The following is a 25,376-nucleotide window of genomic DNA, read 5'->3' on the forward strand; positions in this document are numbered from 1 at the left end:
CTGTGACCGTGTAGTGGAAATTACACTCTGATAGGAGAACGGGACTACATGGGGAGCACATTTTCACACTTCACTGTGACCGTGTAGTGGAAATTACACTCTGATAGGAGAACGGGACTACAGGGGGAGCACATTTCCACAGTTCACTGTGACCGTGTAGTGGAAATTACACTCTGATAGGAGAACGGGACTACAGGGGGAGCACATTTTCACACTTCACAGTGGCCGTGTAGTGGAAATTACACTCTGATAGGAGAACGGGACTACATGGGGAGCACATTTTCACACTTCACTGTGACCGTGTAGTGGAAATTACACTCTGATAGGAGAACGGGACTATATGGGGAGCACATTTTCACACTTCACTGTGACCGTGTAGTGGAAATTACACTCTGATAGGAGAACGGGACTACATGGGGAGCACATTTTCACACTTCACTGTGGCCGTGTAGTGGAAATTACACTCTGATAGGAGAACGGGACTACATGGGGAGCACATTTTCACACTTCACAGTGGCCGTGTAGTGGAAATTACACTCTGATAGGAGAACGGGACTACAGGGGGAGCACATTTTCACACTTCACTGTGACCGTGTAGTGGAAATTACACTCTGATAGGAGAACGGGACTACATGGGGAGCACATTTTCACACTTCACTGTGACCGTGTAGTGGAAATGACACTCTGAGAGGAGAACGGGACTACAGGGGGAGCACATTTTCACACTTCACTGTGACCGTGTAGTGGAAATTACACTCTGATAGGAGAACGGGACTACAGGGGTAGCACATTTTCACACTTCACTGTGACCGTGTAGTGGAAATTACACTCTGATAGGAGAACGGGACTGCATGGGGAGCACATTTTCACACTTCACTGTGACCGTGTAGTGGAAATTACACTCTGATAGGAGAACGGGACTACATGGGGAGCACATTTTCACACTTCACTGTGACCGTGTAGTGGAAATCACACTCTGATAGGAGAACGGGACTACAGGGGGAGCACATTTTCACACTTCACTGTGACCGTGTAGTGGAAATTACACTCTGATAGGAGAACGGAACTACAGGGGGAGCACATTTTCACACTTCACTGTGGCCGTGTAGTGGAAATTACACTCTGATAGGAGAACGGGACTACAGGGGGAGCACATTTTCACACTTCACTGTGACCGTGTAGTGGAAATTACACTCTGATAGGAGAACGGGACTACATGGGGAGCACATTTTCACACTTCACAGTGACCGTGTAGTGGAAATTACACTCTGATAGGAGAACGGGACGACAGAGGGAGCACATTTTCACTCTTCACTGTGACCGTGTAGTGGAAATTACACTCTGATAGGAGAACGGGACTATATGGGGAGCACATTTTCACACTTCATTGTGACCGTGTAGTGGAAATTACACTCTGATAGGAGAACGGGACTATATGGGGAGCACATTTTCACACTTCACTGTGGCCGTGTAGTGGAAATTACACTCTGATAGGAGAACGCGACTACATGGGGAGCAGATTTTCACACTTCACTGTGACCGTGTAGTGGAAATTACACTCTGATAGGAGAACGGGACTACAGGGGGAGCACATTTTCACACTTCACTATGGCCGTTTAGTGGAAATTACACTCTGATAGGAGAACGGGACTACATGGGGAGCACATTTTCACACTTCACTGTGACCGTGTAGTGGAAATTACACTCTGATAGGAGAATGGGACTACATGGGGAGCACATTTTAACACTTCACTGTGACCGTGTAGTGGAAATTACACTCTGATAGGAGAACGGGACTATATCGGGAGCACATTTTCACACTTCACTGTGACCGTGTAGTGGAAATTACACTCTGATAGGAGAACGGGACTATAAGGGGAGCACATTTTCACACTTCACTGTGACCGTGTAGTGGAAATTACACTCTGATAGGAGAACGGGACTACATGGGGAGCACATTTTCACACTTCACTGTGGCCGTGTAGTGGAAATTACACTCTGATAGGAGAACGGGACTACAGGGGGAGCACATATTCACACTTCACTGTGACCGTGTAGTGGAAATTACACTCTGATAGTTGAACGGGACGACATGGGGAGCACATTTTCACACTTCACTGTGACCGTGTAGTGCAAATTACACTCTGATAGGAGAACGGGACGACAGGGGGAGCACATTTTCACACTTCACTGTGACCGTGTAGTGGAAATTACACTCTGATAGTAGAACGGGACGACATGGGGAGCACATTTTCACACTTCACTGTGGCCGTGTAGTGGAAATTACACTCTGATAGGAGAACGGGACTACAGGGGGAGCACATTTTCACACTTCACTGTGACCGTGAAGTGGAAATTACACTCTGATAGGAGAACGGGACTACAGGGGGAGCAGATTTTCACACTTCACTGTGACCGTGTAGTGGAAATTACACTCTGATAGGAGAACGGGACTATATGGGGAGCACATTTTCACACTTCACTGTGACCGTGTAGTGGAAATTACACTCTGATAGGAGAACGGGACTGCATGGGGAGCACATTTTCACACTTCACTGTGACCGTGTAGTGGAAATTACACTCTGATAGGAGAACGGGACTACATGGGGAGCACATTTTCACACTTCACTGTGACCATGTAGTGGAAATTACACTCTGATAGAAGAACGGGACTACATGGGGAGCACATTTAAACACTTCACTGTGACCGTGTAGTGGAAATCACACTCTGATAGGAGAACGGGACTATATGGGGAGCACATTTTCACACTTCACTGTGACCATGTAGTGGAAGTCCCGTTCTCCTATCAGAGTGTAATTTCCACTACACGGCCACAGTGAAGTGTGAAAATGCGCTCCCCATGTAGTCCCGTTCTCCTATCAGAGTGTAATTTCCACTACACGGTCACAGTGAAGTGTGAAAATGTGCTCCCCCTGTCGTCCCGTTCTCCTATCAGAGTGTAATTTCCACTACACGGTCACAGTGAAGTGTGAAAATGTGCTCCCCATATAGTCCCGTTCTCCTATCAGAGTGTAATTTCCACTACACGGTCACAGTGAAGTGTGAAATTGTGCTCCCCATGTAGTCCCGTTCTCCTATCAGAGTGTAATTTCCACTACACGGTCACAGTGAAGTGTGAAAATGTGCTCCCCATGTAGTCCCGTTCTCCTATCAGAGTGTAATTTCCACTACACGGTCACAGTGAAGTGTGAAAATGTGCTCCCCCTGTAGTCCCGTTCTCCTATCAGAGTGTAATTTCCACTACACGGCCACAGTGAAGTGTGAAAATGTGCTCCCCATGTAGTCCCGTTCTCCTATCAGAGTGTAATTTCCACTACACGGTCACAGTGAAGTGTGAAAATGTGCTCCCCCTGTCGTCCGGTTCTCCTATCTGAGTGTAATTTCCACTACACGGTCACAGTGAAGTGTGAAAATGTGCTCCCCATATAGTCCCGTTCTCCTATCAGAGTGTGATTTCCACGACACGGTCACAGTGAAGTGTGAAAATGTGCTCCCCATGTAGCCCTGTTCTCCTATCAGAGTGTGATTTCCACTACACGGTCACAGTGAAGTGTGAAAAAGTGCTCGCTCTGTAGTCCCGTTCTCCTATCAGAGTGTAATTTCCACTACACGGTCACAGTGAAGTGTGAAAATATGCTCCCCACATAGTCCCGTTCTCCTATCAGAGTGTAATTTCCACTACACGGTCACAGTGAAGTGTGAAAATGTGCTCCCCATGTAGTCCCGTTCTCCTATCAGAGTGTGATTTCCACTACACGGTCACAGTGAAGTGTGAAAATGTGCTCCCCATGTAGTCCCGTTCTCCTATCAGAGTGTGATTTCCACTACACGGTCACAGTGAAGTGTTTAAATGTGCTCCCCATGTAGTCCCGTTCTTCTATCAGAGTGTAATTTCCACTACATGGTCACAGTGAAGTGTGAAAATGTGCTCCCCATGTAGTCCCGTTCTCCTATCAGAGTGTAATTTCCACGACACGGTCACAGTGAAGTGTGAAAATGTGCTCCCCATGTCGTCCCGTTCTCCTATCAGAGTGTAATTTCCACTACACGGTCACAGTGAAGTGTGAAAATGTGCTCTCCATGTAGTCCCGTTCTCCTATCAGAGTGTAATTTCCACTACACGGTCACAGTGAAGTGTGAAAATGTGCTCCCCATGTAGTCCCGTTCTCCCATCAGAGTGTAATTTCCACTACACAGCCACAGTGAAGTGTGAAAATGTGCTCCCCATATAGTCCCGTTCTCCAATCAGAGTGTAATTTCCACTACACGGTCACAATGAAGTGTGAAAATGTGCTCCCCATGTCGTCCCGTTCTCCGATCAGAGTGTAATTTCCACTACACGGTCACAGTGAAGTGTGAAAATGTGCTCCCCATGTAGTCCCGTTCTCCTATCAGAGTGTAATTTCCACTACACGGTCACAGTGAAGTGTGAAAATGTGCTCCCCCTGTAGTCCCGTTCTCCTATCAGAGTGTAATTTCCATTACACGGTCACAGTGAAGTGTGAAAATGTGCTCTCCATGTAGTCCCGTTCTCCTATCAGAGTGTAATTTCCACTACTCGGTCACAGTGAAGTGTGAAAATGTGCTCCCCATATAGTCCCGTTCTCCTATCAGAGTGTAATTTCCACTACACGGTCACAGTGAAGTGACCGTGTAGTGGAAATTACACTCTGATAGGAGAACGGGACTACATGGGGAGCACATTTTCACACTTCACTGTGACCATGTAGTGGAAATTACACTCTGATAGAAGAACGGGACTACATGGGGAGCACATTTAAACACTTCACTGTGACCGTGTAGTGGAAATCACACTCTGATAGGAGAACGGGACTACAGGGGGAGCACATTTTCACACTTCACTGTGACCGTGTAGTGGAAATTACACTCTGATAGGAGAACGGGACTACATGGGGAGCACATTTTCACACTTCACTGTGACCGTGTAGTGGAAATTACACTCCGATAGGAGAACGGGACGACATGGGGAGCACATTTTCACACTTCACTGTGACCGTGTAGTGGAAATTACACTCTGATAGGAGAACGGGACTATATGGGGAGCACACTTTCACACTTCACTGTGGCCGTGTAGTGGAAATTACACTCTGATAGGAGAACGGGACTATATGGGGAGCACATTTTCACACTTCACTGTGGCCGTGTAGTGGAAATTACACTCTGATAGGAGAACGGGACGACATGGGGAGCACATTTTCACACTTCACTGTGGCCGTGTAGTGGAAATTACACTCTGATAGGAGAACGGGACTGCATGGGGAGCACATTTTCACACTTCACTGTGACCGTGTAGTGGAAATTACACTCTGATAGGAGAACGGGACTATATGGGGAGCACATTTTCACACTTCACTGTGGCCGTGTAGTGGAAATTACACTCTGATAGGAGAACGGGACTACATGGGGAGCACATTTTCACACTTCACTGTGACCGTGTAGTGGAAATTACACTCTGATAGGAGAACGGGACTACAGGGGGAGCACATTTTCACACTTCACTGTGTCCGTGTAGTGGAAATTACACTCTGATAGGAGAACGGGACGACAGGGGGAGCACATTTTCACACTTCACTGTGACGGTGTAGTGGAAATTACACTCTGATAGGAGAACGGGACTACATGGGGAGCACATTTTCACACTTCACTGTGGCCGTGTAGTGGAAATCACACTCTGATAGGAAAACGGGACTACATGGGGAGCACATTTTCACACTTCACTGTGGCCGTGTAGTGGAAATTACACTCTGATAGGAGAACGGGACTACATGGGGAGCACATTTTCACACTTCACTGTGACCATGTAGTGGAAATCACACTCTGATAGGAGAACGGGACTACATGGGGAGCACATTTTCACACTTCACTGTGACCATGTAGTGGAAATTACACTCTGATAGGAGAACGGGACTATATGGGGAGCACATTTTCACACTTCACTGTGACCGTGTATTGGAAATTACACTCTGATAGGAGAACGGGACTACATGGGGAGCACATTTTCACACTTCACTGTGACCTTGTAGTGGAAATTACACTCTGATTGGAGAACGGGACTACAGGGGGAGCACATTTTCACTCTTCACTGTGGCCGTGTAGTGGAAATCACACTCTGATAGGAGAACGGGACTACATGGGGAGCACATTTTCACACTTCACTGTGAACATGTAGTGGAAATCACACTCTGATAGGAGAACGGGACTACATGGGGAGCACATTTTCACACTTCACTGTGACCATGTAGTGGAAATTACACTCTGATAGGAGAACGGGACTACATGGGGAGCACATTTTCACACTTCCCTGTGACCGTGTAGTGGAAATTACACTCTGATAGGAGAACGGGACTACATGGGGAGCACATTTTCACACTTCACTGTGACCATGTAGTGGAAATTACACTCTGATAGGAGAACGGGACTATATGGGGAGCACATTTTCACACTTCACTGTGACCATGTATTGGAAATTACAGTCTGATAGGAGAACGGGACTACATGGGGAGCACATTTTCACACTTCACTGTGACCTTGTAGTGGAAATTACACTCTGATAGGAGAACGGGACTACAGGGGGAGCACATTTTCACTCTTCACTGTGGCCGCGTAGTGGAAATCACACTCTGATAGGAGAACGGGACAACATGGGTAGCACATTTTCACACTTCACTGTGACCGTGTAGTGAAAATTACACTCTGATAGGAGAATGGGACTACATGGGGAGCACATTTTCACACTTCACTGTGAACATGTAGTGGAAATCACACTCTGATAGGAGAACGGGACTACATGGGGAGCACATTTTCACACTTCACTGTGACCATGTAGTGGAAATTACACTCTGATAGGAGAACGGGACTATATGGGGAGCACATTTTCACACTTCACTGTGACCGTGTAGTGGAAATCACACTCTGATAGGAGAACGGGACGACATGGGGAGCACATTTTCACACTTCACTGTGACCGTGTAGTGGAAATCACACTCTGATAGGAGAACGGGACTACATGGGGAGCACATTTTCACACTTCACTGTGGCCGTGTAGTGGAAATTACACTCTGATAGGAGAACGGGACTACATGGGGAGCACATTTTCACACTTCACTGTGACCGTGTAGTGGAAATTACACTCTGATAGGAGAACGGGACTACATGGGGAGCACATTTTCACACTTCCCTGTGACCGTGTAGTGGAAATTACACTCTGATAGGAGAACGGGACTACATGGGGAGCACATTTTCACACTTCACTGTGACCATGTAGTGGAAATTACACTCTGATAGGAGAACGGGACTATATGGGGAGCACATTTTCACACTTCACTGTGACCATGTATTGGAAATTACACTCTGATAGGAGAACGGGACTACATGGGGAGCACATTTTCACACTTCACTGTGACCTTGTAGTGGAAATTACACTCTGATAGGAGAACGGGACTATATGGGGAGCACATTTTCACTCTTCACTGTGGCCGTGTAGTGGAAATTACACTCTGATAGGAGAACGGGGCTACATGGGGAGCACATTTTCACACTTCCCTGTGACCGTGTAGTGGAAATTACACTCTCATAGGAGAACGGGACAACAGGGGGAGCACATTTTCACACTTCACTGTGACCGTGTAGTGGAAATCACACTCTGATAGGAGAACGGGACTACATGGGGAGCACATTTTCACACTTCACTGTGACCGTGTAGTGGAAATTACACTCTGATAGGAGAACGGGACGACATGGGGAGCACATTTTCACACTTCACTGTGGCCGTGTAGTGGAAATTACACTCTGATAGGAGAACGGGACTATATGGGGAGCACATTTTCACACTTCACTGTGGCCGTGTAGTGGAAATTACACTCTGATAGGAGAACGGGACGACATGGGGAGCACATTTTCACACTTCACTGTGGCCGTGTAGTGGAAATTACACTCTGATAGGAGAACGGGACTGCATGGGGAGCACATTTTCACACTTCACTGTGACCGTGTAGTGGAAATTACACTCTGATAGGAGAACGGGACTATATGGGGAGCACATTTTCACACTTCACTGTGGCCGTGTAGTGGAAATTACACTCTGATAGGTGAACGGGACTACATGGGGAGCACATTTTCACACTTCACTGTGACCGTGTAGTGGAAATTACACTCTGATAGGAGAACGGGACTACAGGGGGAGCACATTTTCACACTTCACTGTGTCCGTGTAGTGGAAATTACACTCTGAGAGGAGAACGGGACGACAGGGGGAGCACATTTTCACACTTCACTGTGACCGCGTAGTGGAAATTACACTCTGATAGGAGAACGGGACTACATGGGGAGCACATTTTCACATTTCACTGTGGCCGTGTAGTGGAAATCACACTCTGATAGGAGAACGGGACTACATGGGGAGGACATTTTCACACTTCACTGTGGCCGTGTAGTGGAAATTACACTCTGATAGGAGAACGGGACTACATGGGGAGCACATTTTCACACTTCACTGTGAACATGTAGTGGAAATCACACTCTGATAGGAGAACGGGACTACATGGGGAGCACATTTTCACACTTCACTGTGACCATGTAGTGGAAATTACACTCTGTTAGGAGAACGGAACTATATGGGGAGCACATTTTCACACTTCACTGTGACCGTGTAGTGGAAATCACACTCTGATAGGAGAACGGGACGACATGGGGAGCATATTTTGACACTTCACTGTGACCGTGTAGTGGAAATCACACTCTGATAGGAGAACGGGACTACATGGGGAGCACATTTTCACACTTCACTGTGGCCGTGTAGTGGAAATTACACTCTGATAGGAGAACGGGACTACATGGGGAGCACATTTTCACACTTCACTGTGACCGTGTAGTGTAAATTACACTCTGATAGGAGAACGGGACTACATGGGGAGCACATTTTCACACTTCCCTGTGACCGTGTAGTGGAAATTACACTCTGATAGGAGAACGGGACTACATGGGGAGCACATTTTCACACTTCACTGTGACCATGTAGTGGAAATTACACTCTGATAGGAGAACGGGACTATATGGGGAGCACATTTTCACACTTCACTGTGACCATGTATTGGAAATTACACTCTGATAGGAGAACGGGACTACATGGGGAGCACATTTTCACACTTCACTGTGACCTTGTAGTGGAAATTACACTCTGATAGGAGAACGGGACTACAGGGGGAGCACATTTTCACTCTTCACTGTGGCCGCGTAGTGGAAATCACACTCTGATAGGAGAACGGGACTACATGGGTAGCACATTTTCACACTTCACTGTGACCGTGTAGTGAAAATTACACTCTGATAGGAGAATGGGACTACATGGGGAGCACATTTTCACACTTCACTGTGACCATGTAGTGGAAATTACACTCTGATAGATGAACGGGACTACATGGGGAGCACATTTTCACACTTCACTGTGACCGTGTAGTGGAAATCACACTCTGATAGGAGAACGGGACTATATGGGGAGCACATTTTCACACTTCACTGTGACCGTGTAGTGGAAATTACGCTCTGATAGGAGAACGGGACTATATGGGGAGCACATTTTCACACTTCACTGTGACCGTGTAGTGGAAATTACACTCTGATAGGAGAACGGGACTATATGGGGAGCACATTTTCACACTTCACTGTGGCCGTGTAGTGGAAATTACACTCTGATAGGAGAACGGGACTACATGGGGAGCACATTTTCACACTTCACTGTGACCGTGTAGTGGAAATTACACTCTGATAGGAGAACGGGACAACAGGGGGAGCACATTTTCACACTTCACTGTGACCGTGTAGTGGAAATCACACTTTGATAGGAGAACGCGACTACATGGGGAGCACATTTTCACACTTCACTGTGACCGTGTAGTGGAAATTACACTCTGATAGGAGAACGGGACTATGTGGGGAGCACATTTTCACACTTCACTGTGACCGTGTAGTGGAAATCACACTCTGATAGGAGAACGGGGCTACATGGGGAGCACATTTTCACACTTCACTGTGACCGTGTAGTGGAAATCACACTCTGATAGGAGAACAGGACGACATGGGGAGCACATTTTCACACTTCACTGTGACCGTGTAGTGGAAATTACACTCTGATAGGAGAACGGGACTATATGGGGAGCACATTTTCACACTTCACTGTGACCGCATAGTGGAAATTACACTCTGATAGGAGAACGGGACTATATGGGGAGCACATTTTCACACTTCACTGTGACCGTGTAGTGGAAATTACACTCTGATAGGAGAACGGGACTACATGGGGAGCCAATTTTCACACTTCACTGTGACCGTGAGGTGGAAATTACACTCCGATAGGAGAACGGGACGACATGGGGAGCACATTTTCACACTTCACTGTGACCGTGTAGTGGAAATCACACTCTGATAGGAGAACGGGACTACATGGGGAGCACATTTTCACACTTCACTGTGACCGTGTAGTGGAAATTACACTCTGATAGGAGAACGGGACTACATGGGGAGCACATTTTCACACTTCACTGTGACCGTGTAGTGGAAATTACACTCTGATAGGAGAACGGGACTACATGGGGAGCACATTTTCACACTTCACTGTGACCGTGTAGTGGAAATCACACTCTGATAGGAGAACGGGACTACAGGGGGAGCACATTTTCACACTTCACTGTGGCCGTGTAGTGGAAATGACACTCTGATAGGAGAACGGGACTACATGGGGAGCACATTTTCACACTTCACTGTGACCGTGTAGTGGAAATTACACTCTGATAGGAGAACGGGACTACAGGAGGAGCACATTTTCACACTTCACTGTGACCGTGTAGTGGAAATTACACTCTGATAGGAGAATGGGACTACAGGGGGAGCACATTTTCACACTTCACTGTGACCGTGTAGTGGAAATTACACTCTGATAGGAGAACGGGACTACATGGGGAGCACATTTTCACACTTCACTGTGAACATGTAGTGGAAATCACACTCTGATAGGAGAACGGGACTACATGGGGAGCACATTTTCACACTTCACTGTGACCGTGTAGTGGAAATTACACTCTGATAGGAGAACGGGACTACATGGGGAGCACATTTTCAGACTTCACTGTGACCGTGTAGTGGAAATTGCACTCTGACAGGAGAACGGGACTACATGGGGAGCACATTTTCACACTTCACTGTGACCGTGTAGTGGAAATTACATTCTGATAGGAGAACGGGACTACATGGGGAGCACATTTTCACACTTCACTGTGACCGTGTAGTGGAAATTACACTCTGATAGGAGAACGGGACTACATGGGGAGCACATTTTCACACTTCACTGTGACCGTGTAGTGGAAATTACACTCTGATAGGAGAACGGGACTACATGGGGAGCAAATTTTCACACTTCACTGTGACCGTGTAGTGGAAATTACACTCTGATAGGAGAACGGGACTGCATGGGGAGCACTTTTTCACACTTCACTGTGACCGTGTAGTGGAAATTACACTCTGATAGGAGAACGGGACTACATGGGGAGCACATTTTCACACTTCACTGTGACCGTGTAGTGGAAATGACACTCTGATAGGAGAACGGGACTACATGGGGAGCACATTTTCACACTTCACTGTGACCGTGTAGTGGAAATTACACTCTGATAGGAGAACGGGACTACAGGGGGAGCACATTTTCACACTTCACTGTGACCGTGTAGTGGAAATTACACTCTGATAGGAGAACGGGACTACAGGGGGAGCACATTTTCACACTTCACTGTGACCGTGTAGTGGAAATCACACTCTGATAGGAGAACGGGACGACATGGGGAGCACATTTTCACACTTCACTGTGACCGTGTAGTGGAAATCACACTCTGATAGGAGAACGGGACTACATGGGGAGCACATTTTCACACTTCACTGTGGCCGTGTAGTGGAAATTACACTCTGATAGGAGAACGGGACTACATGGGGAGCACATTTTCACACTTCACTGTGACCGTGTAGTGGAAATTACACTCTGATAGGAGAACGGGACTACATGGGGAGCACATTTTCACACTTCCCTGTGACCGTGTAGTGGAAATTACACTCTGATAGGAGAACGGGACTACATGGGGAGCACATTTTCACACTTCACTGTGACCATGTAGTGGAAATTACACTCTGATAGGAGAACGGGACTATATGGGGAGCACATTTTCACACTTCACTGTGACCATGTATTGGAAATTACACTCTGATAGGAGAACGGGACTACATGGGGAGCACATTTTCACACTTCACTGTGACCTTGTAGTGGAAATTACACTCTGATAGGAGAACGGGACTACAGGGGGAGCACATTTTCACTCTTCACTGTGGCCGCGTAGTGGAAATCACACTCTGATAGGAGAACGGGACTACATGGGTAGCACATTTTCACACTTCACTGTGACCGTGTAGTGAAAATTACACTCTGATAGGAGAATGGGACTACATGGGGAGCACATTTTCACACTTCACTGTGACCATGTAGTGGAAATTACACTCTGATAGATGAACGGGACTGCATGGGGAGCACATTTTCACACTTCACTGTGACCGTGTAGTGGAAATCACACTCTGATAGGAGAACGGGACTATATGGGGAGCACATTTTCACACTTCACTGTGACCGTGTAGTGGAAATTACGCTCTGATAGGAGAACGGGACTATATGGGGAGCACATTTTCACACTTCACTGTGACCGTGTAGTGGAAATTACACTCTGATAGGAGAACGGGACTATATGGGGAGCACATTTTCACACTTCACTGTGGCCGTGTAGTGGAAATTACACTCTGATAGGAGAACGGGACTACATGGGGAGCACATTTTCACACTTCACTGTGACCGTGTAGTGGAAATTACACTCTGATAGGAGAACGGGACAACAGGGGGAGCACATTTTCACACTTCACTGTGACCGTGTAGTGGAAATCACACTTTGATAGGAGAACGGGACTACATGGGGAGCACATTTTCACACTTCACTGTGACCGTGTAGTGGAAATTACACTCTGATAGGAGAACGGGACTATGTGGGGAGCACATTTTCACACTTCACTGTGACCGTGTAGTGGAAATCACACTCTGATAGGAGAACGGGGCTACATGGGGAGCACATTTTCACACTTCACTGTGACCGTGTAGTGGAAATTACACTCTCATAGGAGAACGGGACGACATGGGGAGCACATTTTCACACTTCACTGTGACCGTGTAGTGGAAATTACACTCTGATAGGAGAACGGGACTATATGGGGAGCACATTTTCACACTTCACTGTGACCGCATAGTGGAAATTACACTCTGATAGGAGAACGGGACGAGATGGGGAGCACATTTTCACACTTCACTGTGACCGTGTAGTGGAAATTACACTCTGATAGGAGAACGGGACTACATGGGGAGCCAATTTTCACACTTCACTGTGACCGTGTAGTGGAAATTACACTCCGATAGGAGAACGGGACGACATGGGGAGCACATTTTCACACTTCACTGTGACCGTGTAGTGGAAATCACACTCTGATAGGAGAACGGGACTACATGGGGAGCACATTTTCACACTTCACTGTGACCGTGTAGTGGAAATTACACTCTGATAGGAGAACGGGACTACATGGGGAGCACATTTTCACACTTCACTGTGACCGTGTAGTGGAAATTACACTCTGATAGGAGAACGGGACTACATGGGGAGCACATTTTCACACTTCACTGTGACCGTGTAGTGGAAATCACACTCTGATAGGAGAACGGGACTACAGGGGGAGCACATTTTCACACTTCACTGTGGCCGTGTAGTGGAAATGACACTCTGATAGGAGAACGGGACTACATGGGGAGCACATTTTCACACTTCACTGTGACCGTGTAGTGGAAATTACACTCTGATAGGAGAACGGGACTACAGGAGGAGCACATTTTCACACTTCACTGTGACCGTGTAGTGGAAATTACACTCTGATAGGAGAATGGGACTACAGGGGGAGCACATTTTCACACTTCACTGTGACCGTGTAGTGGAAATTACACTCTGATAGGAGAACGGGACTACATGGGGAGCACATTTTCACACTTCACTGTGACCGTGTAGTGGAAATTACACTCTGATAGGAGAACGGGACTACATGGGGAGCACATTTTCACACTTCACTGTGACCGTGTAGTGGAAATTACACTCTGATAGGAGAACGGGACTACATGGGGAGCACATTTTCAGACTTCACTGTGACCGTGTAGTGGAAATTGCACTCTGATAGGAGAACGGGACTACATGGGGAGCACATTTTCACACTTCACTGTGACCGTGTAGTGGAAATTACACTCTGATAGGAGAACGGGACTACATGGGGAGCACATTTTCACACTTCACTGTGACCGTGTAGTGGAAATTACACTCTGATAGGAGAACGGGACTACATGGGGAGCACATTTTCACACTTCACTGACACCGTGTAGTGGAAATTACACTCTGATAGGAGAACGGGACTACATGGGGAGCAAATTTTCACACTTCACTGTGACCGTGTAGTGGAAATTACACTCTGATAGGAGAACGGGACTGCATGGGGAGCACTTTTTCACACTTCACTGTGACCGTGTAGTGGAAATTACACTCTGATAGGAGAACGGGACTACATGGGGAGCACATTTTCACACTTCACTGTGACCGTGTAGTGGAAATGACACTCTGATAGGAGAACGGGACTACATGGGGAGCACATTTTCACACTTCACTGTGACCGTGTAGTGGAAATTACACTCTGATAGGAGAACGGGACTACAGGGGGAGCACATTTTCACACTTCACTGTGACCGTGTAGTGGAAATTACACTCTGATAGGAGAACGGGACTACAGGGGGAGCACATTTTCACACTTCACTGTGACCGTGTAGTGGAAATTACACTCTGATAGGAGAACGGGACTACAGGGGGAGCACATTTTCACACTTCACTGTGACCGTGTAGTGGAAATTACACTCTGATAGGATAACGGGACTACATGGGGAGCACATTTTCACACTTCACTGTGACCTTGTAGTGGAAATTACACTCTGATAGGAGAACGGGACAACAGGGGGAGCACATTTTCACACTTCACTGTGACCGTGTAGTGGAAATCACACTTTGATAGGAGAACGGGACTACATGGGGAGCACATTTTCACACTTCACTGTGACCGTGTAGTGGAAATTACACTCTGATAGGAGAACGGGACTATGTGGGGAGCACATTTTCACACTTCACTGTGACCGTGTAGTGGAAATCACACTCTGATAGGAGAACGGGGCTACATGGGGAGCACATTTTCACACTTCACTGTGACCGTGTAGTGGAAATCACACTCTGATAGGAGAACGGGACGACATGGGGAGCACATTTTCACACTTCACTGTGACCGTGTAGTGGAAATTACACTCTGATAGGAGAACGGGACTATATGTGGAGCACATTTTCACACTTCACTGTGACCGCATAGTTGAAATTACACTCTGATAGGAGAACGGGACTACATGGGGAGCACATTTTCACACTTCACTGTGACCGTGTAGTGGAAATTACACTCTGATAGGAGAACGGGACTACATGGGGAGCACATTTTCAGACTTCACTGTGACCGTGTAGTGGAAATTGCACTCTGATAGGAGAACGGGACTACATGGGGAGCACATTTTCACACTTCACTGTGACCGTGTAGTGGAAATTACACTCTGATAGGAGAACGGGACAACAGGGGGAGCACATTTTCACACTTCACTGTGACCGTGTAGTGGAAATCACACTTTGATAGGAGAACGGGACTACATGGGGAGCACATTTTCACACTTCACTGTGACCGTGTAGTGGAAATTACACTCTGATAGGAGAACGGGACTATGTGGGGAGCACATTTTCACACTTCACTGTGACCGTGTAGTGGAAATCACACTCTGATAGGAGAACGGGGCTACATGGGGAGCACATTTTCACACTTCACTGTGACCGTGTAGTGGAAATCACACTCTGATAGGAGAACGGGACGACATGGGGAGCACATTTTCACACTTCACTGTGACCGTGTACTGGAAATTACGCTCTGATAGGAGAACGGGACTATATGGGGAGCACATTTTCACACTTCACTGTGACCGCATAGTGGAAATTACACTCTGATAGGAGAACGGGACTATATGGGGAGCACATTTTCACACTTCACTGTGACCGTGTAGTGGAAATTACACTCTGATAGGAGAACGGGACTACATGGGGAGCCAATTTTCACACTTCACTGTGACCGTGTAGTGGAAATTACACTCCGATAGGAGAACGGGACGACATGGGGAGCACATTTTCACACTTCACTGTGACCGTGTAGTGGAAATCACACTCTGATAGGAGAACGGGACTACATGGGGAGCACATTTTCACACTTCACTGTGACCGTGTAGTGGAAATTACACTCTGATAGGAGAACGGGACTACATGGGGAGCACATTTTCACACTTCACTGTGACCGTGTAGTGGAAATTACACTCTGATAGGAGAACGGGACTACATGGGGAGCACATTTTCACACTTCACTGTGACCGTGTAGTGGAAATCACACTCTGATAGGAGAACGGGACTACAGGGGGATCACATTTTCACACTTCACTGTGGCCGTGTAGTGGAAATGACACTCTGATAGGAGAACGGGACTACATGGGGAGCACATTTTCACACTTCACTGTGACCGTGTAGTGGAAATTACACTCTGATAGGATAACGGGACTACAGGAGGAGCACATTTTCACACTTCACTGTGACCGTGTAGTGGAAATTACACTCTGATAGGAGAATGGGACTACAGGGGGAGCACATTTTCACACTTCACTGTGACCGTGTAGTGGAAATTACACTCTGATAGGAGAACGGGACTACATGGGGAGCACATTTTCACACTTCACTGTGACCGTGTAGTGGAAATTACACTCTGATAGGAGAACGGGACTACATGGGGAGCACATTTTCACACTTCACTGTGACCGTGTAGTGGAAATTACACTCTGATAGGAGAACGGGACTGCATGGGGAGCACATTTTCAGACTTCACTGTGACCGTGTAGTGGAAATTACACTCTGATAGGAGAACGGGACTACATGGGGAGCACATTTTCACACTTCACTGTGACCGTGTAGTGGAAATTACACTCTGATAGGAGAATGGGACTACATGGGGAGCACATTTTCACACTTCACTGTGACCGTGTAGTGGAAATTACACTCTGATAGGAGAACGGGACTACATGGGGAGCACATTTTCACACTTCACTGTGACCGTGTAGTGGAAATTACACTCTGATAGGAGAACGGGACTACATGGGGAGCAAATTTTCACACTTCACTGTGACCGTGTAGTGGAAATTACACTCTGATAGGAGAACGGGACTGCATGGGGAGCACTTTTTCACACTTCACTGTGACCGTGTAGTGGAAATTACACTCTGATAGGAGAACGGGACTACATGGGGAGCACATTTTCACACTTCACTGTGACCGTGTATTGGAAATGACACTCTGATAGGAGAACGGGACTACATGGGGAGCACATTTTCACACTTCACTGTGACCGTGTAGTGGAAATTACACTCTGATAGGAGAACGGGACTACAGGGGGAGCACATTTTCACACTTCACTGTGACCGTGTAGTGGAAATTACACTCTGATAGGAGAACGGGACTACAGGGGGAGCACATTTTCACACTTCACTGTGACCGTGTAGTGGAAATTACACTCTGATAGGAGAACGGGACCAAATGGGGAGCACATTTTCACACTTCACTGTGACCGTGTAGTGGAAATTACACTCTGATAGGATAACGGGACTACATGGGGAGCACATTTTCACACTTCACTGTGACCGTGTAGTGGAAATTACACTCTGATAGGAGAACGGGACTACATGGGGAGCACATTTTCACACTTCACTGTGACCGTGTAGTGGAAATTACACTCTGATAGGAGAACGGGACTACAGGAGGAGCACATTTTCACACTTCACTGTGGCCGTGTAGTGGAAATTACACTCTGATAGGAGAACGGGACTACATGGGGAGCACATTTTCACACTTCACTGTGGCCGTGTAGTGGAAATTACACTCTGATAGGAGAACGGGACTACAGGAGGAGCACATTTTCACACTTCACTGTGACCGTGTAGTGGAAATTACACTCTGATAGGAGAACGGGACTCCAGGGGGAGCACATTTTCACACTTCACTGTGACCGTGTAGTGGAAATTACACTCTGATAGGAGAACGGGACTACATGGGGAGCACATTTTCACACTTCACTGTGACCATGTAGTGGAAATTACACTCTGATAGGAGAACGGGACTATATGGGGAGCACATTTTCAGACTTCACTGTGACCGTGTAGTGGAAATTGCACTCTGATTGGAGAACGGGACTACATGGGGAGCACATTTTCACACTTCACTGTGGCCGTGTAGTGGAAATTACACTCTGCACAAAGTTATACACTTATCAGATTGGCAAATTCCCCGATTTCCCTCTTTCAAGACCCAGGTGAACTGAATACTCAGACTAGATTTCTGTGATTAATAACATTTGTTATTGATTCCACACTAATAGATGCTAATCACAGGTAAATAGCTATGAATCCTCAACATATAACACTGTAATCTAAAACTCCAACCCTTTTTGAAACCCAGCCACTTACACAAACTCACACGTCCACAAACAGAGAGGTGCACAAATACACCAAAAAAAAGGTGTCACTGATGAAGGTAAAAAGCCTGAGGCAGCAGTCCAATGCCTGCAATACAAAAGATTCAGTGTGATAATCCTTTTCCATTCCAGAATGTTATGTTTCTCAGTCTCTTTTCTCCAGGTACTTTTCACTTCTTTACAGAAGACACAGACCAAATGATCTGCAAACTGGAAAGTGCCTTAGTTATTAAGGTTCAAGGCATTAACTTCCACAACTGATATGCAAACCTAAACTGGCTTTCCTCAGGCTTGAGGTACTTTTTTTTAAACTCCAGAGACACATTACCTCCCTTTCCTGAGCTCTGAAGGCTTCTGCCAGCATTGTTCACAACCATGAGCTGCTCAGCTTCCCAGAGAGAACACAAATGCAATGGAAGAAGGGTCTCCTGTGCTGCACGATTCTATGATATGATTAAAACATGATGTTAAGGTAGAAATCTGGATTTTGTGTAAGGTTGATGTTGAAATCTTGCCTATAATGTAAATCCAATCTCTACAGTAACAGGGCACCCAGGGTTGTCTGATTTCTCATCACTGTGCTCTTCCTCACTGCAGGCAATGTCAGCAATGTCCGACAAGCAATCCCAGCTCCCAGACGAAGGGCAAATTTCTAACTACTTTCAACTGATGGTGCAGTCGGAGGTTAATGTGGAGAAATTTTTGTTACCAACAATTGCATGTGTCACTAATTTAAGTGACCTAGTGCGACAGGTTAGAAAGATAAATGATGTTAAACTGAAGCCAAGCAATACAGACAAGAAATCCTTGTTTCCAAATCCAGAGTCGTTCAAGAGTTGCCTGATGAAGCTTTGCAATGAAACCGTAAACTCACTTGATGAGACCAGCAATAACTTGCTTAAAATCCGGAATAGTTGTAAAGGTATTACTAACCACCTGGAGAACTTCCTAAAAGCACAAGCATCAAATCAACCCTCTGACAAGCAGCTGAACAGCATTCAGACTTGTGCAATTCGATGCAAGGAGAAAGCAGATTCAGTGGAACAGAAGCTCTTCAGTCTGAGTGGTCTTTACTGTGAGCTCCTGGAGAGGTGTGCAGATTCCCAGATTGCCAGTCAGGATAAACTGGAAGAAATAAGGGAATTCCTGGGAAAAGCCAGTGAAAGGAATATGGCAATAAAGAAGGCAAAGAGTGAGTTAGACAATGAATGGAGTCAAGTCTCCCAAGGACGTGAGGAAGTCCTCAATAAATATGCGGATGTGAGCTCCAGTGCTCACGTTGATGAGTTTTGTGTGGAAGGTCTGAAGAAAATGAAGGAGATGCTCCCTGAAATTGTGGATTTTTTCAGTAAAGTGACCAATCCAGTACAGCTGGCAGTGGAGCTGGGGAAAGGGTTAGTGTTTCTCACAAAACTGATAGCTGATCTCTCCGGCAAAGGATCTTCAGAATCAAACTTGGAAATCAGTAAGTTCCTCAGCATGGTTCGAGAACAGGCAGAACAGAAGATCAAAGAAGTAAAACGCGAGCTGGAGAAGTCACAAAGTAAGTATAAAGATTGTTATGAAAATATGAAACGTTTGGATGCAGAGAGTGAACAACTATCAAGAGCGATACAGGGCACTCAGTCCCAGGAGGAGGCTGTCAAGACCAACCTACAGCTGATGGTTGAAGGCCTGGAGGTACTTGGGAACATCCAATCCAACTGGTCAGATATGATCAAATTCATTCAATGCGTCCCCAAGCTAACTGAAAGTTTCCTGAAGACATTTGCCCAGTTTGGTAGTAACGCTGAAGGAATCCCAGAGTGTGCTCCAGAGATTTTAGCCAGCAATCAGATCCAAGTGTCCCAGGCAGTCAGCATCATGAACATCATTGAGAAAGTGTCTGAAACCTATGTGCAGATTTATGAGGATTACCTTCAAACTCCGCTGCGTGACCTGAGCTCATTGCTGGGTGGACAGGGCTCAGACAACAAGTTTAATGATATTCAGAGAAAATGTGAAACAGCAAAAGAGAAAATACGTGATCGGGTCACTCAGAAACAAGAAGCATTTACCAAGAATGGGACTGAAGCTATTAAAAAACTCTGATTTGCTGAAATAAGAAAATCAATCCAATAAAAGTGCCAATTGCTGATCTTCCGCCTCTGTTCACAGTATGTTCTAATGTTCCTGGATTCTCTGTGACATTAAGATTCTAACTCTCTCCGTCTTACATATATTCAATGAAGGAGCTTCACAACCCTCAGCAGAGAGAATTTCAAAGGTTCACTACCCTCTGAGTGAAAAAGATTCTCATCTCAGTCCTAACCGATTGTCCACTTCACCAGCTCTCTCGTCATACCAATTGGACATTTTTTTAATGCTAAAGCTTCTACTTTTGCACATAAATCACCCCTGAAACTCAATTCCATGTTCAGTTTACTGTGATCATCTCTTCCCAGAGGTATTCCTTCCCCTCGCAAGAAGCTGTGAGTAACAGTGTCTCCTGGACATCCAGGGGTGGTTAGAGGGGGTTGAGGGTTGAGGGGGAGGGGAAGGGGGAGGGTGAGGGCTGGGGTGAGGTAAGCGGGGGGTGACGTGGTGACGGGGATGGAGGTGATGTCAGAGGATGGGTGGGGAGAGAGGAGTTGTAGGGGCAGGTGTAGCACTTCCTGTGGTTGCAGGGAAAAGTGCCGGGGGTGGTGGGGAGTGTGGAGTGAACAAGGGAGTTACAGAGAGTGGTCCCTCCAGAAAGCAGGTAAGGGTGGAGAATGAAAAATGTCTTTAGTGGGGAGGGGTCAGATTGTAGATGGCGGAAGTATCAGAGGACGGTGCAGTGGATTCAGAGGTTGGTGGGGTGGTATGTGAGGACGAGGGGGATCCTGTTTTGGGTGTTACTGCCAGGTAGAGGTGTGTGGCATGAGTTGCGGGAAATGCAGGAGACACAGCCAAGGGTGTTTTTGACCACTGTTTGGGGGCGGGATGGGTAGTGGGTTTGCAATCCTTGAAAAACAAGTACATCTGGGATGTCCGGAAGTGGAATGCCTCATCCCGGGAGCAGATGCAGCAGAGGTGAAAGAATTAGGAATAGGGGATGGCATTTTTGCAGGAAGGTGGGTGGGAGGGGGTGTATTCTGGGTAGCTGTGGGAGTCGGTGGGCTTGAAATGGATATAGGTTACCAAGTGGTTGCCAGAGATGGAAACCATTTGTCTCATGGCTTTCAGTTAACCATGGGCAAAGAAAACCTCCTGCTGATTACCACCTACCTTCCTTCCTCAGCTGAGCAGTCAGTACTCCTCCATGTTGAATAACACTTGGAGGCAACACTGATCGAAAGGGTCCAAAATGTACTCTTGGTGGGGGATTTCATTGTCCACACCAAGAGTGGCTTGGTGGCAGCACTACTGACAGAGCTGGTCAGTCCTAAAGGACATCGCTAATAGACTGAGTTTGCAGCAGATGGCGAGGGAAGCAAGAGGAAAAAACATATTTGGTCTTATCTTTACCATTCTGCCAGCTGCAGATGCATCTGTCCATGACAGTCATCAGTAAGAGTTACCTTTGCATTGTCCTCGTGCAGACAAAATCACACCTTTGCATTGAGAATACCCTCCATTGTTATCTGGCTATCTCCATGATAAATGGGACAGACTTCAAATAGATCTAGCAACTCAAGACTGGGCATCCATGAGGTACTCTGGGCCATCAACAACGGCAAAACTGTACTCCAGCACAATCTGTAACCTCTGGCCTAACATACCCCCCACTCAAGCTAGGGGGTCAATCGTGGTTCAATGGAGAGGAGGGCATGCCAGGAGCAGCACCAGGCTTACCTGAAGGTAAGGTGTCAACCTTATAAGGCGTCAACCTTGTAAGGCCACCAAATGGGACTACTTGCATGCCAAAATGCGAAAGCAGCAAGTGATAGGCGGAGGTAAGTAATCCCACAACCAAAAGATTTGCCCAGTCATGAATGGTAGTGGACAATTAAATGACTCACTGAGAAGGAGGCTCCAAAAATATCCCTTTACGACTGACATAGAAACAGAGAATATAGGAACAGACACAGGACTTTGACCTTGTTCCACCATTAAATTTGAGCATGGCTGATGATCCAATTCTGCACCCTGTTTCCGTTCTCTCCTCATACCCTTTGATGCCTTTAGCTCTAAGAACTTTATCTATTCCCATCTTGAAAACATTCAATGTTTTGCCCCCAATCAGTTTCTGCAGCAAAGAATTCCACAGGCTCAACACTCTGCGTGATGACATTTCTCCTCACCTCAGACCTAAATGGCCTATCCTGGTACCTTGGACTGTAACCCTCTGGTCTGGACTCCTAGTCATACGCAACAGCCTCTGTGCCTTTACCCTGTCGTTGTCCAGTTTGAATTTTATGGGTTTCTTTGCGTTCCACTCATTTTTCTAAACTTTTCTAAATATTTTTCCAAACATAGTCCCAAACGATCCAGTCTCCATTCAAATATCGATACAATAGCGAATCCTTACAACACATCAGTGCAAAAGATAAGACAGCAGCATTCGCAGCAAATATCAGCCAGAATTGCTGTGTGGATAACTCAGCTTGGCCTCCTCCAGTGGTTCCCAGCATTCTGTTCCTTCTGCAACTTCTCCCTGTTGAGCAACACTTAGAGGAAGCACTTAGGATGGCAAGGGCACAAAAAGTACTCTGGGTGAGGGAACTCACTGTCAACCACCAAGAATGGCTTAGCAGCAGTACTACTGATCGAGCTGGTCGGGTCCGATAGGCGATTGCTGCTCGACTGGGTCTGCGATGCGTGGTGAGGGAACCAACAAGATGGAAAAACATTTTTGACCTGACCCTTGCCAATCTGCCAGCTGCAGTTGTATCTGTTCATGACAGTATCAGTAAGAGTGACCACTGCACAGTCCTTGCGAAGACAAATTCACACGTTCATTTTGAGAATACCCTCCATCGTGCTGTGTGGCACTATCAGGGTGCTCAATGGGACAGACTTCATACAGATCCAGCAACTCAAGGCTGGGCATCCATGAGGTGCTGTGGGCCACCAACAGCAGCAGAATTGTACTCCAGCACAAGCTGTAACCTCATGGCCCAGCATATCCCCCATTCAACCATTACCATCAAGCCAGGGGATCAACCCTGGTTCAGAGAGCACAGGAGGGCATGCCAGGAGCAGCACCAGGCATACCTGAAGATGGGGTATCAACCTGGTGACGCCAAACGGGACTACTTGCACGCCAAACAGTGAAAGCAGCAAGTGATAGACAGAGCTGAGTGATCCCACAACCAACAGATCAGATCCAAGCTCTGCAGTCCTGCCACATCCAGTTGTGAACGGTGGTGGACAATTAAACAATTCACTGGAGGAGGAGTCTGCACAAATATCCCCATTGTCAATGATAGAAAAGCCCAGCACTTCGGTACAAAAGTCAAGGAGGAAGCATTTGTAGCAATCGTCAGCCAGAAAGGTCGAGTGGATCATTCATCTCTGGCTGCTCCCAGTGGTCCCTAGCATTACAGATACCAGTCTTCAGCTAATTCGACTGACTCCACATGATATCAAGAAATTGATGCTGGAAGGCTAGTCTTGGGAGATAAGGAAATAGCTGAAGAACTTAATGAGTACTTTGCGTCAGTCTTCACAATGGAAAACATGAGTAGTATGCAAACAATTAGGGAGAGCCGGGGGGGCAGAGTTGAGTACAGTAGGCATTACAAAAGAGAAAGTGTTAGAAAAGCTAAAGGGTCTAAAAATTGATAAATCTCCTGGCCCCAATGGGCTACATCCTAGAGTTCTGAGGGAAGTGGCTGAGGAAATAGCAGAGGCTTTGGTCATGATCTTTCAAAAGTCACTAGAGTCAGGGAAAGTCCCAGATGATTGGAAAATTGCTGTTGTAACCCCCTTGTTTAAGAAAGGATCAAGGCAAAAGATGGAAAATTGTAGGCCGATTAGCCTACCCTAGGTAGTCGGTAAAATTCTGGAGTCCATTGTCAAGGATGAGATTTCTAAATTCCTGGAAGTGCAGGGTCAGATTAAAACAAGTCAGCATGGATTTAGTAAGGGGAGGTCATGCCTGACAAACCTGTTAGAATTCTTTGAAGAGGTAACAAGTATGTTAGACCTGGGAAACCCAGTAGATGTTATCTATCTAGACTTCCAAAAGGCCTTTGATACAGTGCCTCACAGGAGGCTGCTGAGCAACATGAGGGCCCATCGTGTTCAAGGTGAGCTACTGGCTTGGATTCAGGATTGGCTGTCTGACAGAAGGCAGAGAGTTGGGATAAAAGGTTCTTTAGCGGAATGGCAATCGGTGATGAGTGGTATCCTGCACGGTTCAGTGTTGGGGCCACAGCTGTTCACCTTATATATTAATGATCTGGATGAAGGGACTGGGGGCATTCTGGCAAAGTTTGCCGATGATACGAAGATAGGTGGACAGGCAGGTAGTACTGAGGAGGTGGGGAAGCTGCAGAAAGATTCAGACAGTTTAGGAGAGTGGTCCAGGAAATGGCTGATGAAATTCAATGTGAGTAAATGTGAGGTTTTGCACTTTGGAAAAAAGAATACAGGCATGGACTATTTTCTAAACGGTGAGAAA

At 46.6% G+C, this 25,376-nt stretch overlaps 1 protein-coding gene across 2 annotated transcripts in view; it reads left to right on the forward strand.

Annotated features, from left to right (window-relative positions):
• The window catches only part of LOC132205996 (uncharacterized), a 31,998-nt gene extending 10,784 nt beyond the window's left edge, over window positions 1-21,214 (forward strand). For both annotated transcript variants that reach the window (XM_059648840.1, XM_059648841.1), the window contains exon 2: window positions 19,385-21,214. In XM_059648840.1, the coding sequence (XP_059504823.1) occupies window positions 19,388-20,878 (1,491 nt within the window). In that variant the 5' untranslated portion in view covers window positions 19,385-19,387 and the 3' untranslated portion in view covers window positions 20,879-21,214. The remainder of the gene's footprint in view (window positions 1-19,384) is intronic.
• The last annotated feature ends 4,162 nt before the right edge of the window (window positions 21,215-25,376 follow it).

This window comes from Stegostoma tigrinum, chromosome 9 (assembly GCF_030684315.1).
Source record: "Stegostoma tigrinum isolate sSteTig4 chromosome 9, sSteTig4.hap1, whole genome shotgun sequence".
In the NCBI taxonomy this organism is placed as follows: Eukaryota; Metazoa; Chordata; class Chondrichthyes; order Orectolobiformes; family Stegostomatidae; genus Stegostoma; species Stegostoma tigrinum.